General features: G+C 39.9%; 1 protein-coding gene across 2 annotated transcripts in view; it reads left to right on the top strand.

Moving 5' to 3' along the window:
* IQGAP2 (IQ motif containing GTPase activating protein 2) overlaps positions 1-16,621 on the top strand; it is a 287,444-nt gene that overhangs the window by 141,133 nt on the left and 129,690 nt on the right. For both annotated transcript variants that reach the window (XM_038532513.1, XM_038532512.1), the window contains exon 3: positions 8,078-8,234. In XM_038532513.1, the coding sequence (XP_038388441.1) occupies positions 8,078-8,234 (157 nt within the window). The remainder of the gene's footprint in view (positions 1-8,077; positions 8,235-16,621) is intronic.

Here is a 16,621-nt window from a genome sequence, read left to right as displayed (position 1 = left end):
TCGGAACATATACTAATTAACTCCTTACAATAGCGCCCTCCCCCCTCAGGACAGATGCTTTTAAATATCCTTGTTTTAAAGAAAAGTCACTGGTGTACTGCTGGAACTGAATTTGAGCCCAGAAAATGTAAACATCCCTAATGCCATGGTTTTAGTTAGTAAATTGGTTTGTGTCTTTTAGTTGCCTGCTATTTTCATTATATGAAATGTTGCTAAGTGTTCTAGGAAGAGGGGGTTTTGTGGCCCAAACTTTGGAGGAACATTAGGTTAAAGGACATTAAACTCGGTTTCCTACTTTAGGAATTTTCTGAGCTTTCAGCATACTACTGCCACTTAGGAGTCTTCAGACAGGTTATAGAATGCAGTGTTTTTTATTTTTTGGGTTTTTTTTAAAAGATTTTATTTATTTATTTGACAGAGAGAGAGAGCATAAGCAGGAGGAGCTGCAGATAGAGGGAGAGGGAGAAGTAGACTCCCTGCTGAGCAGGGAGCCCCATTTGGGGTTTGATCCCAGGACCCTGAGGTCATGACCTGAGCCAAAGGCAGACACTTAACCGACTGAGCCACCTAGGTGCCTCGAACACAGTGCTTTTTAAACTTAGGTGGTCCTCTGTCCCCCTAGGACACTATTAACATTTCCTGAAGCCCGCATTCCGTAGAACACAGTTTGAGAAATGCTTGCCAGGCTCAGCAGACTCTGCTGTATTGTCTCCATCCTAAAGAGGAGAGTGAGAAATATATCCACTGAAGTCTGCTCTATTCCTTGTAGATCAAGGAGTTGTCTGTTGATTCTACTCATGGTACTCATTCTAAACATGGTCTGTGTTTTAAAGAAAATAATTAGCCCCTTTTTTTTTAACATTTCATGTCAAAACAAAAAACAAAAAAAAACGTTTCATGTCACTTTCTTATAATAAACTTAATAAGTATTTTATGAGAATAGGATGGACCCATGTCAGTTTTGCAGTGTGTGAGTTCCTGCATCCCTATTCCCCTGAGCTATTAAGGCTTATTGAATTGTGCTCACCATTTTGCATCAGCCTCCAACAAATGAGAGAGGTTGACCATGAAATCTCAATCCGCTCCTCTTGATGTTTTACTTCCTATTGCATAAAAGGTAACCAATTACACTATATGTATAAAAATATCTAGTCTTTGCTTTTGTTCTTTTAAGAAAATATATCTCCTAAGCTGATTTTCAAAACATTTAGGGAGATAAATTGACTTGTAATACTTGAAAGATCATGAAACAGAGCATTGCAATAAAATAGGGTTTGTGCATGGAAAAAACACACACTTTTTTGTTTTTTGGCCAGCAGTTGTACTTTTGGGCCATTTCTTCCATACAGTGCTGTATGATAGAGACCAAGATTTATAGTTGGCGATTTCCTGAATAACAACTCAGATAGCAAATGCCTTGGTGAAACAACTTTCATATGTTCAGCAAGGCACAAAGTAACACAGTAGAATGGATCATTTGTCTCATGGTTTTTATAAGGGTTTTTTGTTTTGGTTTTTTGGGTCTCTTACAAGACAAAAGGACATTAGTTATTTTTCTTTTTTGCCTTAACCTAGAATATAAAATAAAAAAATAAAAGTTGAAGAGAGGCTGTTTGAATGAAAAAAAAAAAAAAAAAGGAAAATTTCCTTTTACTTCTGATTTCTCTGTACCCAGTGAGTGATATGAACTTTGCCTATAGAGAGAAGGAAAAACAAGCACATGGATAGGAAAGTAGTCCCTTCATCATGAGAAGGAAGATGAAATTCTGTAACAACTCTTCAGTTTCTCATAAGAAATAGCTGCAACTTTTGCTTCGGGATGAGACAGTCACATAGTGGTGTTGTGGTTCAATAGGAGTAATCAGTAGAAGGAATAGGGGGAGACGCAGTAAATGCAAGGGCATCAAGAGGAGGCACAGACGAATCTGGTTTTCATTTATGAGGATTTTTAGGTCGGTTTTAAAGACAGGCTCTTGATGACATAAGGTCTTTGTAGCTTGATTTTGTGTGTGCATACTGTATGTTCCATCCATATGTAAATCATCCATATATAGATCAATAGCATAGAATCAAGAGTCTAGAAACAACTTTACATTTGCAATCAGCTGATTTTTTAAGGACATCAATTTAATGGGGGGACAGCATAGTCTTTTTAACAAATAGTGGTGAGAAAACTATAAATCCACATGCAAAAGAATGACTTCAGACCCTTACCTCTCAAAATTTACAAAAAAAATAACTGAAAAGGGATCACAGGCATAAGTGTACAAATTAAAACTGTAAAGCTCTTAGAAGAAAACATAGATAAATGTTTGTGACTTTCAGTTAAGAATTTCTTAGATATGACACTAAAAGTACAGGCAATGAAAAAATAGATGGGACTTTGTTGAAATTAAAACCTCTTTATTCTTACAAAGACAACATCAAGAAAGTGAAAAGATAGGGTGCCTGAGTGGCTCAGTCAGTTGAGGATCTGCCTTCAGTGCAGGCTGTGATCTCAGGGTCTTGGGTTTGGGCCCCACATCGAGCTCCCTGCTCAGCGGGGGCCTGCTTCTCCCTCTCCCTCTGCCTGCTGCTCCCCCTGCTTGTGTGCTTTCTCTCTCTTTCTATATACAATAAAAAATAAAATCTTTTTTAAAAAGTGAAAAGACAACATATACAGAGTGAATAGAGATACTCAAATTATTTATCTGATAATGGACTTGTATACCAAATATATAAGGAACTCTTATAACTTCATTATAAAAATAATCCAAGAAAATATGGGCAATGGATTTGAATAGACATTACTCTAACAGTTATATACATGGGCAATAAACACATAAAAAGATTTTAAATATCATTAGCCATCATGGAAATGAGAATAACCATAATGAGGTACCCCTTTGCCTCTACTAGGAAGGCTATAATAAAAAAAGACAGCAAAGTGTGGGCAAGAATGTGGAGAAATTAGAATCCTCTGTCACTCTTGCTAGGAATATAAAATGTTGTTGCTGCTCTGGGAAACAATCTGGAAGTTCCTAAAAAGACTGAACATGGAGTTGCCTTACCATCCAGCAACTCCACTTTTAGGTGTATACCCAAGAGAAATGAGAGCCTCTATCCATGCCAAACCTTATACACTAATGTTAGTATACAAGTTAGTAGCATTATTCCAAATAGCCAAAAAGTGGAAAAAACACAGATGTCAATAAACTAATAAAATGTAATATATCCATACTGTGGGGTATTACTCAGCAATAAAAAAGAATCCAGTACTGATACATTCTACACCATAGATGAACCTTGAAACCGTATGCTGAGTGAACAAGGCTAATCACTAAAGGCCACGTATTGTAGAATTCCATTTACATGAATGTACAGAATAGGCAAATCAGGAGAAAAGTACATTAGTGAGCTGGGAGTAGTGGGGCAAATGGCAAGTGACTATTAATGGGTCTGGAGTTTCTTTTGGGAGTGATGAAAATGTTCCATTACTGAGAATGGTGATGATCTCACAACCCTATAAACATGTTTAAAAATCATTGCATTGTATATCTTAAGTGGGTGAGTGTATGGTGTATGGACTATTTCTCAGTAAAATTATTAATAAAACAAAATCATATTACATAATTACACTGTCATGTTGAATTCCAATATAATTTTAGACTCATAGACTAAAACTCAGTTTAGAGTTTTAAATGACCTTTTCCAGTACATACAGCTACTGATCACAGAGGCAGACTTCCTGAACATCGGGCCAGTTGTCTCTACATTGTGATCGTTATAGGAAGTGTGATCCCAATGAACCACAAAAATCATACTAAGCGTATTTATTGGTTTGGCCAGGTAACACTGGCTTGTATAACAGATAAACCACTAAGTTGAGGTTGACAATAGAAGTTTAATTCTTGCTCAAGTAAGGTTAAATAATGTAAGATGAGGATGAGGGGCCACAGGCACCTCTTTACCAAAGTTTTTCAGGGACCCAGGCTGATGGAGTTCTTACTCTTTCAAAGCTGTCATGAGCTTTATTGTATTTTTTTAAAGATTTTATTTTTATTTTATTTCTTTATTTTAAGTAGGCTCCACACCCAGTGTGGGGATTGGACTCACAACCTCAAGATCAAGAGTCACATGCTCTACCAACTGAGCTAGCCAGGTGTGCCCTACCACCACCACCACCACCGCCTTGCCACAAGCTTTAGTATCCTGCCAGCAGGCAGCAGAGGAGACAGTGGAAGCTCATCTAAGGGAGACTTTCCTGAGGCACACCTAGGGGCAGTGCACATCATTTCCTCTCCTATTCTGTGGTCACAACCCAGCCACTTGGCCCCACACAGATATTGTGGGACTGGGAAATGTCGACTCTGGCCAGCAGCCATTCCTAGCTATCCCCTAGCTTCTGGAATGAACCATTTGGTATCTCTGCTCCAAGTTCTTTCCTTATACTTTTGAAAGGTAGATCAAAAGGATTCCCAGCCCACATGACTGTGTCCTAGTTTAAAAGTTTGCATATTAGAGTTTCTGCTTTATTGTGAGGTATTTTAACACTTTTAGAAAAAGGCTAAGTCGCCAGTCTATCTGATTTTTTTTGTCAGAGTTTACCAACTGCCCCAGAAGAAGAGTCTTGCTATCAGTCAATTTTTGTTAAGCATCCACTGACTAATAATTAAGAGGAGTTTCCAAGTTGCAGATTTTAGAAGACTCTTTGAGATCTTGTGTAGGCTTATAAGAGTTCTCTAGGAAGCGACTCCAGTGGAGAGGCTCTAAGCTTTTCATACCCTGTTGGAAACATAACTTCCTTGAATCCCTACTTGAAACAGCACTCACAAGAGGCAGCCGATGCCATTTACTATTCATTGTTTCAAGGCAGGTGACCAAAAGGGGATTCTAAGAGAATAAATGAAACTCCAGGAAATTGACTCAATTTTGACAGTCCATATACTATTCTCTGACCTTATACTGAAATAGTGATAGCACATATGTCTCTAAACTATGGAACTCTTACTCTTACTCTAGAGGTAGCTTGGGTGAGTTGTGAGAAGTTAAAAGTTAAAATTAGAGGAACAGTGGCCCTGGCAGCTTTTTGAGGTCTTTCAGTTACCAATTGCATGGCACTGGGCTTTTCAGACCCTCAGATGATCATCTAAAAAGGGTAATCTTCTTTATGAGGTGATCTTGAGGATTAAATGAGAGTCCCCATGAAGTATTTAATATAAGTTTTAGCACAAAATAGTGCTTTAATATGAATAATTGATGATAATAGCTTCATCATTTAACTTTTAAGGAAATGACAAGAGATACCCTCATTGATGCTTAGTGTTGCAAAGATGCAACACTGACATATTTTTGGCAGTGTCCTGAAGATTTTTTGATCAACTGTGTTGCTTGCAGAAATTTTTCTTAGGCACTCAGAATCCATCATTAAATACCAATTTATTGGGTACCTACTATGTGTAAACACATTGGCAGGCACAAAGGGATTAATTATAAAGTGGAAGAAGTGGCCTTTGCCTTGGGTAGTCCATAATGTCATAAGCATTAGCGGTGGCTGTATTTAAACAGGCTGTAGCTAACCCAACTTTCTAGTGTCATTAGTGTTTGAAGCCAACTGCACATACATATTCTAGTATCAACAGAAGTATCTTTTTTTTTAATAAGCCCAAATCTAAAATACCATATTTCACTTTTTATTTTAGCTTCCTGCCTTTTGTTCCCTGTTATATTTTAAGCCCCTGCACTACCGATTGTTAATTCACCTCTCACCCATTCCTCACACATATTCTGATCACGGGATTGTTATCAAGCAATTATATATTATGTTAAAAACAGTTAAGTTTTCAAGCTAATGATTCAAGAGCAGATTGTGTCTTAATATGAATTAGCATAATGCTGTGATTTGTGGTTTATGTAGGTTAGAAAATTAGCCTACTACAGTGGATTTTGGCCCAATTTTTATTTAAAGAGCAACATTATTATTGATTTCTTAAAGCCAGGCTTATATAAACCAGATATCCCTTATATACCTTGTATGGGATGAGTGAAAGCCAAGCTCTTCATCTCATTTTTACCAATTCCTTAGGGTCTTAGGTCTGGGAAAAACTTTATTATCCCATCCTTCTAATTCTCTATCCCTTGAGCAGAGGACAAAACCGGCCCTGAGAGGTTAGAGGACGTTCCTGGGTCACACAGCTGACTTGGGTCTGCATCCCAGAGCAGAGAGCTCTCTCTATACCAGACCCCTCTTCCTGGCTGATAAGCTTTTCCTTTCCTCTGACCTCCTTTTTCTAAGCGGTCACCAAGTCCTGTTACTGCTTCCTTCAAGTGTCTCCTGGTTTCCCTCCTTCCCATTTCTTCCTGTCTAATCCAGTCCCTCAGTTCTTCACAATGGAAAAGTCCCAAAAGAGTGCTTTGTCTCGGGGCATCCATCATACAGGATTAATTTTCTCTAATTACCACTGTCAACGTGTCACTCTTTTGCGGTGAAGCTGCCAGGAGCTCTCTGCTTCCTGTGACAGCAGGTAACAGCACTCCTCCTGTGCTAGATCCTCCAGAGCCCAACTCTATACTCACTCCACTTCATTTCCTTTCTTCCCAGGAGCCCCAGGGGCCCAGAGTCTTCTCTGGGCCTTCTCCGTGAGTTCCCCATGTCTCCTCTGTGCCGTCGGTCTGTCTTGCTCCCTGGTGTCTAGTGCTTCTCTGCCTTTGCAAATACTCCATTTTTCGAGGCCAAATCCGGGGCCCATCATCTCTTCAGTACTTTCCCTGAGCAGTGTAGTGATAACCTAATTACCCTCCCTTTATTCCCAGCCTTATTGTTAAGCACTACCATGTAGCATTGGGCATAAGAACCTTTCTTATGTGGTTCTGTGGTTTTTCCTTGGGATCGCCTTGCCTTTTCAATTACATTTAATGCTCTTTGAAAGCAGGGCTTATGTTTCTATTTTTCTCATATGGTCCACATTTTACAGTGCCTAATAAGTGGCCAGCAATTACTGATTATTAGGGACTCTCTGAGCTTTTTAAAGGCTGTTGTCCAGAGCTACAAGCAGTTGAGATATTTTACAATGTTCACTGCTTGGATCAGGATCAGTTGTTAATATTGCAGAACACTGTCCTCTTGTGCCAAATGTTAATAGGATCAGCTGCAGATGTGTGAATGATCCTCAGGCAGGGCCTGGCCATAGTCCTCACACTAATAGTTCATGATTTGTGGATCAGTGGCAGGGAGGTGGTGAGTCCTTTCCTGAACACCTGCACATCTGCCTCTTGGATCCTACAGTAGGTAACCATTACTTGAGAATGGATAGGAATAATATTATCTTTATAAGTCCAGCAAATTCACGACATACCAATGTGAAATGTGAGCTGGCCCAGCCTCCCCCGTCCACTGTGTGTCCTCGAACCTATGATAACCTTGATGCTATCTTTTCTACAATATTCACACAGTGTCCTAAGATTTAATCTGATCTTTTTCTGAGATATTTTTTCATAACTCAGTAAATACTCCATCTTCTCAAAAAAGTAAGGATGTTGTAATAAGCTCCTGGTATTGGTAAATGGAATGTGTACTATTTGAAGAAAACATTCTGAATTTTTGATGCTCCTTTTCCACGCCTTTCTTACATTTCCTGGTAGTCATTTCTGGACTGAGGCAGCTACAGATCTTATAGTACCTTGGACTGTGCTTTCCCCAAGGCATCAGCCCTACAAGTCTTTCTTCCAATTTGGGTTCATAAACTTGGAATTATTTTTTGCTATGTCAGCAGATAAGTTCCACCCATACAAAATGGTTTGGCCATTTTCCTCTTTGGCACAAAAGAGAATTGGCAGAGACTCAGACAAAGATGAAGTTGACAAGCTCTGGAATGGAAGTGAGTTCAGTGGCTCTGGGCTTTGAGTCCCACTTGTGTATCTCTTTTTTCGGACTCCTTGCCCACCCAAAAAGTCCTCTCTTCCCGTCTTAGCTAAAGATGTTTCAGATCCTGTCGCCCTTTGTTAATGTCTCCAACACACATAGCGAGATGCTGCTCTCTTCATCTACACAAAGTTAACCAACTGGAATCACTTGGAGGTTTTTTTCTCATCCTTCTAGGTGGATGGAAGTCTGCTTAGTCGAAGAATTGCCACCAACCACTGAACTGGAAGAAGGGCTCCGGAATGGAGTTTACCTTGCAAAGTTAGCCAAGTTCTTTGCCCCAAAAATGGTATCAGAGAAAAAGATCTATGATGTGGAACAAACACGTTACAAGGTAACTGAGATGTAATTGGTTTTGGCTTCCATCTAAAAGTGAAAGTTTAATATTTCATTTCCTTTCCCTACTTTTAGTGTTTCTATAAGGATTTTGTGGGATGGGGAGGGAGTGTCCTTGGTCTTTGAAACCTGCTAATAATCATTCCTGAGGGAGCAGCAGTTTAAAAGCAGAATGAAAAAAATAATAATAAAAGCAGAATGTTTCTATTTCTGGGCTGAGGCTGAGACACGTCTGATTTCTGGGGCCTCCCAGGCCCCCCTTCATTATTCCTTCATGGGGGTCATTTTTACTGGTATCAGTAAATGTCAAAGGGAGGGCACTATATCCTTCTTCTTTTTTCCACCACTGACATAGTTTATTACTCCCCTTGTTCTCATCAAGGAGTAAAATACCCAACTTTTGTGGCCCCAAAGAGTTAGGGCCAGTCTGAGCAAATGAGTAGTAACATTGAATAATCAGGTAGGTATTCTTTTCTATTTAATGTTTAAGACAAAATAGGACTAATTTTTTTTGGTATGCAATTTGTGTTAATTATTTCATGGCTAATTTGGGAGAACACATGAGGAGAAAACAAAACCAAGATAACAACAGTCTTGACCTGAGTTTAAAAATGATATTTTAGAGACACATGTCTAAGTATTCACAGATAAAACAATATATCTAAGACTTTGCTCTAGAATAATGGGGAAGAGGATTGAGAGAGATTAGAGACTAGCCATGAGTTCATAATTGCTGAGGTTAGGTGATGGGTACCTAGGAGTTCATTATACTATTACATCAACTTTACGCATGGCATTTTTCACTAAGAAATGAAGGAGGAAAAGGCAAGCACCAACCTAAAAGACCCCTCCATTAGATGTGTCTTCGAAAGAGTTTTTAAGCATATGGTGTTCCCTCCTGGAATAAGTGATTTCTTTTGCACGTTGGGCCAGAATTTCTAAAGCTTCTCTGAAATGTGATTCTTTATATCCTTCATTCTTCATTTATTATACAGTTGACCCTTGACCAGTGAGGGCATTAAGGAATCCCTTCCCACTGCACAGTCTGAAGTCCACATATGAATTTTTGTTTTGGTTAGTCATTTATTTCCAGAAAATAACCTTAACCATCACTCTTAATTTATATCCTTCCGGGATCCCTGGGTGGCGCAGCGGTTTGGCGCCTGCCTTTGGCCCAGGGCACGATCCTGGAGACCCGGGATCGAATCCCACATCGGGCTCCCTGTGCATGGAGCCTGCTTCTCCCTCTGCCTATGTCTCTGCCTCTCTCTATTTCTCTCTCTGTGACTATCATAAATAAATAAAAATTAAAAAAAAATTTATATCCTTCCGACCTACAATCCTGCCTATATGAGAATAAGAGGATATGGGAATGGAAGAGGGATCTCCCCCTTCAGTCTTACAGGGGAAGGTATCCATCTGTCTATCCCAAGCTAATCCTTCCACCTGGGTTCTCCTTCTGTCTACTCTGTTGGGTTTGATTATCAGCTCTGGGATGTATTGGAAGAGGTATAGCATTATAATCAGATGCATGTTAAAATGCGTTTTCTGAAAACATTGAGCTGTTCAAGTTTACATCTCAGCTTTTGACTCTGAAATGAAGTCAGTAATACTCATTGTATGTTAATATTACTTATGGAAAGCTTAAATGAGTTGCTGTAAATTGATAAGGGATTTAGAAAAGAGTACTCTTAATTTTTTGTTTGCTCCACTATAACTTTTGACTCTCTCAAAATTTTACTCGTAGCCTACTGTTAACTAGAAACCTTACCCATAAGTTGATTAACATGTTATTTTGTATGTCATATGTATTACAAACTTATTCTTACAGTAAAGTAGAGAAAAAAACATTATTAAAATCATAAGAGAAAATATAGTTACAGTGCTGTACATTTATTGAAAAAAAAAAAGTCTGCATGCAAGTGGACCCACGCAGCTCAAACCTGTGTTGTTCAAGGATCAACTGTATTTAGTTCTTTATATCGTTTTTTTTTTAATCTGTAGATTTTCAAGTACCTCTAAAAGTTATCTGTCTTAAAATTGCCAGGACAACATTTAGTTGAAAATGGAATGCTTTCCTATTAACTGTATGATTCATACCACCCTTCAGGGTTACTGAAGCAAAATTTATTTTTAAAATGTGTATATTTTGGGACGCCTGGGTGGTTCAGCAGTTGAGCATCTGCCTTGAGCTCAGAACGTGATCCTGGAGTTACGGATTTGAGTCCCACATCAGGCTCCCTGCATGGAGCCCACTTCTCCCTCTGCCTGTGTCTCTGCCTCTCTTTCTGTGTCTCTCATAAATAAATAAACAAAATCTTTAATAAAAAAAAATGGAAATATATATTTTGGGGTGCCTGAGTGGCTCAGTCACTTAAGCATCTGCCTTCAGCTCAGGTCGTGATCCCAGTGTCCTGGGATAGAGCCCTGCATTGGGCTCCCTGCTGAGCAGCAAGTCTGCTTCTCCTTCTCCCTCTGCCCCTACTCCTGCCTGTGCTGGCTCTCTCTCTCTCTCTCCCTCTCTCTCTCAAATAACTAAATAAAATCTTTTTAAAAAATAAAATAATAAAATTAAGTATGTATATTTAATTCACAGCAAATGTTTGAGTCATCATTTAGGCTAGCCATAGACCAGAAGAGGTGAGACATCTTTTATGAGTCTGTTTTCATATTCTGGCCTAAAAGGTAACTGAACTAAACTTCCTGCCTTGAATAATGTTAGGAATAAAAGTATTTGTGTTTGTTTAAGTACTTTTGAGCTGATTAAGTCATGTGTACCTCCCTAGAGTCTTAGCTCATTATGTTAGCTTTTCATAAGACTTTACTAAATCAGTGATTGAGTTAGGCAAAATGATTTTATTTAATTTTGAAAAATATTTTTTTATTTCAGAAAAGAGCAGAAAAAATTATTTATATCCCCACACCACAAAATAAATTACTTGTCCACATTTTGCCGCCGATTTTTATTTTTTCATTGCTTCTACGATGACTATTATCATGCTTTCATCCTGTTTCTTCTAACAGTCATGTAGATCTGATGACAGAGTTAAAGTGTAGTTGGCCTGGGCTCCAGCCCATCCTGAAAGGGGGTCTTGGGTGTTTTATTTTGACATTGTTAGAGATGAGAATCAGACCAGCAAGAGCTCCAAGTGAGGGGTGGGATACCTCTTTACTCCACTTGGCACATCATACACCTTTGACTGTAAGTGTCTCTAGGTCAGCTGTGGACCTCTCCTGGCAAATCAAACAGGTGCTATTTCCTCCTGGCATCAGGAAGCCTACCATTTGAATGAATAGCAACTTCTCTTTGGGATGGAGACAGGGGAAATATTTCCTGTTCCATGTTACAAATGAAATATCTATGGAGCCCAGGCAAGCGATGACGTTTTTGAACAAAATACTAAGACAGAAGTATTGTGTTTGCCACTCCTACCCGTCAGGTCACGGAGGCCAGATATACAGGAGAGACGATGCTAGGAGAAGGGCAGAGAGAAGGGAAGTGTAGCAGAGGGAGGGGTGGTGGTGCCAGCTAGGACGTGGGAGAAAGTACAGGACCAAGGGAAACTACCCCTCTCTTCATTCACTGGACAAAACAGCCTTTTCCCTCTCATTTATTAAATCTCCAAGAATGCCTAATGTCTTTTAAAGAGAATTTTTAGTGAGTTGCCATGTAATCATAAAATTTTAAGGCCATTTCATTCATTTTACAGAATTGAAAGGAGTCAGATATTAGTGAACAGGATACTTAATTTCCTGTTCTTAGGTTCTTTAGGACTGGAGCCCATCCTGTGGTTCTTCATAAGGAGCCACCGAATCACGGGACTGTAGCAAAGATGTTGAGACACAAAGGAATGCTAGCTAACACAGCCCCAGCCCTGGATACACCATCTGGCAACCATGAGTTCAGCAAGTGTAAGCTCTTGCTCCAGAGTCTGCTTGGACTAGAGCCATAAAATATGACCTGCCTGTTAGGTTGTGTGTCTCTGAGGCAAGAGCTCTGTCCCAAAACTCTAACAGCCTCAGTCTGGGCAGTGATGGCTCTGAGTTAAACAGATGGGAGCTTTCAATGCCATCCCATCCCCTTTGTCTGCCAGCTTAAGTACAACCCTGGTCCCTCGTTAATTTAAGGTTACAAAGATGTCCTAAATATTAGAGTTCAACCTTCTAATGATAAGTATGCTTTCCCTGCCCACCTCCACCTGCCACTCCAGGTTCCCAGCTCTGTGACCATGCCATGTGCACTGTGACACCTGACACTGTCCCTTTTGGACACACCATGGTGTACTGTAAACATTGCCTTGTCCTGAAAGCAGGAACCGTGTGTGTTGTCTTTGTGCACTCCTCGGTGAACGGTGAAGGATATAGCCCATGGGCAGTGCTAGGGAAACAACTGTTGGCTAAAAAGAATGACAGTAGTTTTGAATAAGTTAAAGGACTCCATTTCTTATCTTCTGTGCTTTATTTGATACTTAGGGTGCTTGGAGTCTGACACTCTTCCTCCAAATGTGATGCTAAAATCTCCTGCAGGACCACTCGATGGATGTGTGGAAAACGTGGATTTCTGGGCCCAGCCCAGGCTACTGAGTCAGGAAGTCTCTTGGCCAGGGACCCAGGAAGTTACACTCTTAATAATTATCCCAGATGATTCTTTTCTTACGTATTACTTGGATTTGAGATAATCTACCAGTATCTAGATAAATAATAAATTTTAATAAAGGTAGAGGGAAAGAAGATAAAATTTTACTATAATAGAAAAACATACAGTATAGAATTGACTTACCCATACAGTGCTTATCAGCCCCTGCCACGTGCCCAGGCACTGTTCTGCACATGAAGGCAGAGTGGTGAGCAAGGCAGACGTGATTTCATGGCACTTAGGGCTGAGGAGGCAGACTGTAAGTAAATACACTGTTGTGGGGATGGTTATATGAGGGAAGAAATTAAAGCTGATATTACTGACAGATAGCACTGCATAGAGGATGAGCTGCTCTGAGGAGACATTTACCTCTGAGGCGGGAAGAACGAGAAGAAAATCATCCATGTGCAGCTTTGAGGGTGGGGAGTAGCGAGGACAGTCCAGACAAGGAGCCTATTTTTGAGAGACCTGAGGAAGAAAAAAGCTTGGGCAAAACAGAGTGGCTGAAAGCCTGTGGTGAGGTACAGTGGTGAAAAATGAGGCCGAGATCGAAGCAGAGACTGATCACACAGCCAGGCTGGGAGATCTGTGACTTCATCATAAGTCACTGAAGAGGAAGCCATTGAAAGAGGCATCATGGCTTCACAAAGATGAGTCGGCTGCTATGTGTAGAATAAATTGCAAGATGAGGGTGGAGGCAGTCCAATGAGGGGATAACTAGGCCAGGTGACAGGTAACAGTGGCCTACATAGACAAGAAGTAAATGGGTTCAAGAGAGAAAACAACCTGGAGAGGGATTAGAAATGGATAGAGGGCCATGAAGAGAAGATGGCTGGGTGGACAGCATAACGTGACCAAGGGGAGAGCGCCAGTTCTAAAGGGGGGTAGAGTGTAAAAAGGCCAAGGCTTACATGGTGAAGGCATGTTCCCACAGTGTTCCCAAGGTGGTTAAGATGGGCAAGAGAAAGGAGAGGAGGGAGCAAGAAGGGCATTCCTTGAGTTTGGTGATGCTTAAGAACAGAAAACGGTATCTTTCCAGGCAGTGCATGGATAACAGTGGACTTAAAATAGATGTTATAGATGTTAACTATTCAGGTGAGTCTTAGGTAGAAGAAGTTATCATCCAAAGAAGACTTAGATAATTCCTCATCTGTTCAATTTAAGCTTAAGTAACCTTATTGGCTGGTGAAATAGCTCAGCAGTGGGAAATTAGCATGTACGTTCTAGTCCAAAGCTGGAAGAAATTAGGTGGATAGACATTAATAACCCTTCCCTAAATAAGACTACAAACATGCCATCTAGCCTGGTATGAATATGGGGGACTGGTGAAAAAATAGACAAGGTGAAAGTGGTTATGGACTAAGCTTATTTTGGGCCTCAGTGTTTAGGAAACTATTTTTGTTCTAATTGAAATAAATACAGTAAATTGAAGATGTTAATGCACATCACGCACCGAACCTTCTTGAATATGTATACCTTAGCATTCCGAAGTCAGCATTCTTCAGATGTTTAAAATGGACGAAGGATTTGAAATCTGTCATTTCGTTTACTATAGAAATAAGACCAAGATAACCACCCTTTCCTTCAGTGCCTCTTTCATGAAACACTAAACCTTTTTCTGACCTTAAAGTGAATAAGGTTGCAAGCCTGGTCCTATAGCATACAATAATTATAATAACTAATATTTATTGCCTTCTTAGATGCCCTTTGCAACTAATTGCTATATGTGTATTCTCATTCCATCTCAACTCAGAGATGTATGCTATACCCATTTTATGGCTGAGGAACCAAGGTTCAAAGAGATTTGTAACTTTCCTGAGGTTACCTGGCTAATAAGACCACTAAGTGGACACGGATACCTGCTTAATGATTTGGGTTTTTGAAGCCCACCAAGAAACCAGCCTTCAAACAAGGGTCAAACAAAATTAGGTTTATTTAACTTGTTATGGCAAGAAAAATATACATACTGATGGGACTATGAGCAGGAGGGAAGAGGAGCTTAGTGTAGAGTTGGGCTTGTACTGGTGATTCTAATATGGATTTAGGGAAGCAAAGACCAGTTATCTTTGGAGAGTTGTCAGGAAGCAGCATCAGTTTGGTGTTCCAGTACTTTTTATCTAGGAGGTGAAAAGATAGAATGGGGATTAGACTCATCCATGAAAACGGTTGCTCATCTTAGTTGGAACAGTGGGACATTTAGTTATTTTGTGGTGCCTAGGTTCCTCTTCTCTGTCTTGATGTGAATGTGGATTGTTTCTCTTGTCCCTCCATGGTCACAGAGTGGCTGTGTCTGAGACTTGTTTGTATTCTGTAAGAGTTGTTTATGCTGAGTCTCCCTCAGACAGTACTGCCTGGCTCTTAACTCTCCAGGCCCCCTCCCCCTCCTCCCCTTCCCTCTCTCCCCGGTGCCCCTCTTCCCTTTTTTTCCTCTTTCCCTCTCCCTTCCTCTTCCCCCACCTCTCCTCCCTCTAGTGATTTCATAGTAACTGCTGATTTTTTCCATTCAAAGAATAATCCCACCATCATTAGGTCCTTTGTTCTACCACTAGGGAATGCTAGTATGAGGAAGGTTTTCAGTTTCAGAGAGACCTCATTTTGAATCTCAGCTCAGCCACTTAACACCTAATTGGTCTCAGGCAAATTAGTTGGTCTTTCTGGCCTTCGTTTCTTCATCTCTAAAAAATGGGAAATGATAACTGCCTTGCAGAGTGTTTTGAAAAGCAGAGATAATTTACATGCAGTGCTTGACACACAGAATTCAGTCTGACCACTACTAAAAAGGCATACACATTTGTCAAATGTTAATTTGACCTATACTTTATAAAGTAGAAGTCTAGGGCAGCCCAGGTGGTGCAGCAGTTTAGTGCTGCCTGAAACCCAGGGTGTGATCCTGGAGACCCGGGATCCAGTCACGCGTCAGGCTCCCTGCATGGAGCCTGCTTCTCCCTCTGCCTGTGTCTTCACCTCTCTCTCTCTCTGTGTGTCTCTATGAATAAATGAATAAAAATTTTTTAAAAAATAAAATATAAGTCTAACAGCAACAAAAACATTTTCTTTTACATAAACTATTTGATTTGTAGAAGATCGTAGAAGAGGTAGGAAGGGCCAGGCTTTCTGAATGTGATTATCTGTTATCGGATATTATATAATGAAACTTGCTGTAATTCCTGTTTTTTCATATACTAAAATGAAAAATAAAATACATAACTTTATGCTACTCATTTAACTAATGAAAAATACAGAGTACCCGTAAAGCTCCCAATGTTTCAGTACCTACTTGATGAGATACAGGTAAGGTTGCCACAGTTATAGACTGTGGGGAAAAGACTGAGGAGGGCTTTAAAGAAAAGCAGAAGACATAGAAAGCCTGTTGTCATTGTGCACGTAGAGAAAGGTCTTGTAAAACATTTCTACTGAAGATTTATTTCTTACACAAAGATTATGATTAAATTATAAGAGGATGGCATACTAAAATTGCCCCTGAACTGTGGGGGTTCCCCCCTTTTTTTTCTATGTATTTTTCTACATTTACAGGTTTTCTACAGAAATTCTATTCAAGATCAGAAAAAAAAATGTTTTGGCAGAACCAGAAACCAGGAAGAAAGCATTTAGTCTTCTAAAAATCCTATTTTCTTGAAGTTGCTAAGTTTCTCAGCCACGGTTGCCAAAATCTTGACACTGTGTGTGCGTATGTGTGCATGCATGTGTGTGCACATGTGTCTCATAAAATATCCTGGGGCATGTGCTAG

The sequence above is a fragment of the Canis lupus genome, chromosome 3, assembly GCF_011100685.1.
Source record: "Canis lupus familiaris isolate Mischka breed German Shepherd chromosome 3, alternate assembly UU_Cfam_GSD_1.0, whole genome shotgun sequence".
Taxonomy (NCBI): domain Eukaryota; kingdom Metazoa; phylum Chordata; class Mammalia; order Carnivora; family Canidae; genus Canis; species Canis lupus.
Note: the sequence above shows the minus strand (reverse complement) of the source record. Positions and strands in the feature narration are given on the sequence as shown.